This window comes from Notothenia coriiceps, unplaced genomic scaffold (genome assembly GCF_000735185.1).
Source record: "Notothenia coriiceps isolate Sejong01 unplaced genomic scaffold, NC01 NC01_scaffold00021022, whole genome shotgun sequence".
NCBI lineage: Eukaryota > Metazoa > Chordata > Actinopteri > Perciformes > Nototheniidae > Notothenia > Notothenia coriiceps.
In genome coordinates, this window is record NW_011353723.1 from 1 (window position 1) to 1,454 (window position 1,454).

General features: G+C 49.9%; 1 protein-coding gene across 1 annotated transcript; it reads right to left on the bottom strand.

Moving 5' to 3' along the window:
• Nucleotides 1-343: 343 nt before the first annotated feature.
• Nucleotides 344-1,180, bottom strand: LOC104953075 (ensconsin-like; the record flags this gene model as incomplete). The annotated part of the gene is made up of 3 exons (XM_010779997.1): nucleotides 344-454; nucleotides 668-764; nucleotides 875-1,180. Coding segments are annotated over 3 exons (514 nt in total), but the record flags the coding sequence as incomplete, so codon positions are not given.
• Nucleotides 1,181-1,454: the final 274 nt, after the last annotated feature.

Sequence of the window (1,454 nt, forward strand, 5' to 3'; positions counted from 1 at the left end):
CCCCTCTCCAGCGCGTCCTGTTTGAATCACAGGAGTAAACACAGCTGGCAGCCGCGGTGAAACTCCAGCGGTTAGAGCGATGAGAATATTCGCATCGCGTCCGTTGTGAACGCAGCATAATGCAGTTCAGAAAACACAACTTTTAACAGAGCTAGGGGCCCACAGGCCATGGTGGCCGTAGGACGTACAATTATTTGTGGGGCATAACGGCCAGACCGAGGGGCTACGACGGCCATGGCCGTCATGGCCACCATGAAAATCCCACCCTGACACACACACACTTTAGTTGTTCTACCTCTGTCACACACTGAATATTGAAGTTATATATGATGTAGTATCTGACCTGCAGTTCCTGGTTCGTCCTCTGCATGGCGCTCTCTGTGAGCAAGAGGACGGACAGCAGCGAGGACACGTCTGTAGAGACACACACACTGCTGCTGCTCAGGACCCTGGACTGAAACACACACACACACACACACACACACACACACACACACACGGTACTGAATATCACTTTATTATGAGAAAAAAGTCAGAAATCTGAGAAAATAAGTAAATTCTAATACAAATGTCAAATCCGGGAAAAATACAACATTCTGAGTAAAATGTAAAGTCTGAGAAATGAAAAAGAAGATCTGAGAAGTGAGCCGTTTCCTCTGAGCCTCACCAGTTTGACCACAGCCTGAGTGAAGCTCTGCACCTCCTTCTCTCTCTCCTCCCTCTGCGCCTCCTCCGCCTGCAGACAGACAGACAGCTCTGCGATGCTGAGAGACAGACAGGTATCATGAGGAGGTGCACAGAGGGGACGGACACAGAGAAGTGTTATTCCACAGTCAACACGTAATACATCCAAACACCTGATAGATAAACATACCGTCGAGTCAGCTGAGAAACCGCTGACTCGTGAAGAAGCTTCAACTCCTCACTCCTCCTCTGCTCCTCCTTTACCTCCTCTCTGTCCTCCAGCTCCCCTAAGGAGAAGCTTCCCAGGGTGGAGGAGGAGATGAGAGGAGGAGAGGGTGAGGAAGAGGGGTGAGGCAGGAGCAGGGTGGAGGAGAGAGGGGGAGGAAGAGGAGGAAGGGGAGGAGCTCTGAGCCTCAGGGAGGAGGAGACAGAGTCACAGCCGGAGAGGAGAGAGGAGGAGACACGAGAAAACTCTGCCCTCAACTTCCAAAGATCCCTGCAGACAGAGACAGGTGGGTTAACTTTCATCAGGTGGGTTAACTTTCATCAGGTGGGTTAACTTTCATCAGGTGGGTTAACTTTCATCAGGTGGGTTAACTTTCATCAGGTGGGTTAACTTTCATCAGGTGGGTTAACTTTCATCAGGTGGGTCAACTTTCATCAGGTGGGTTAACTTTCATCAGGTGGGTTAACTTTCATCAGGTGGGTTAACTTTAATCAGGTGGGTTAACTTTCATCAGGTGGGTCAACTTTCATCAGGTGTCATCATG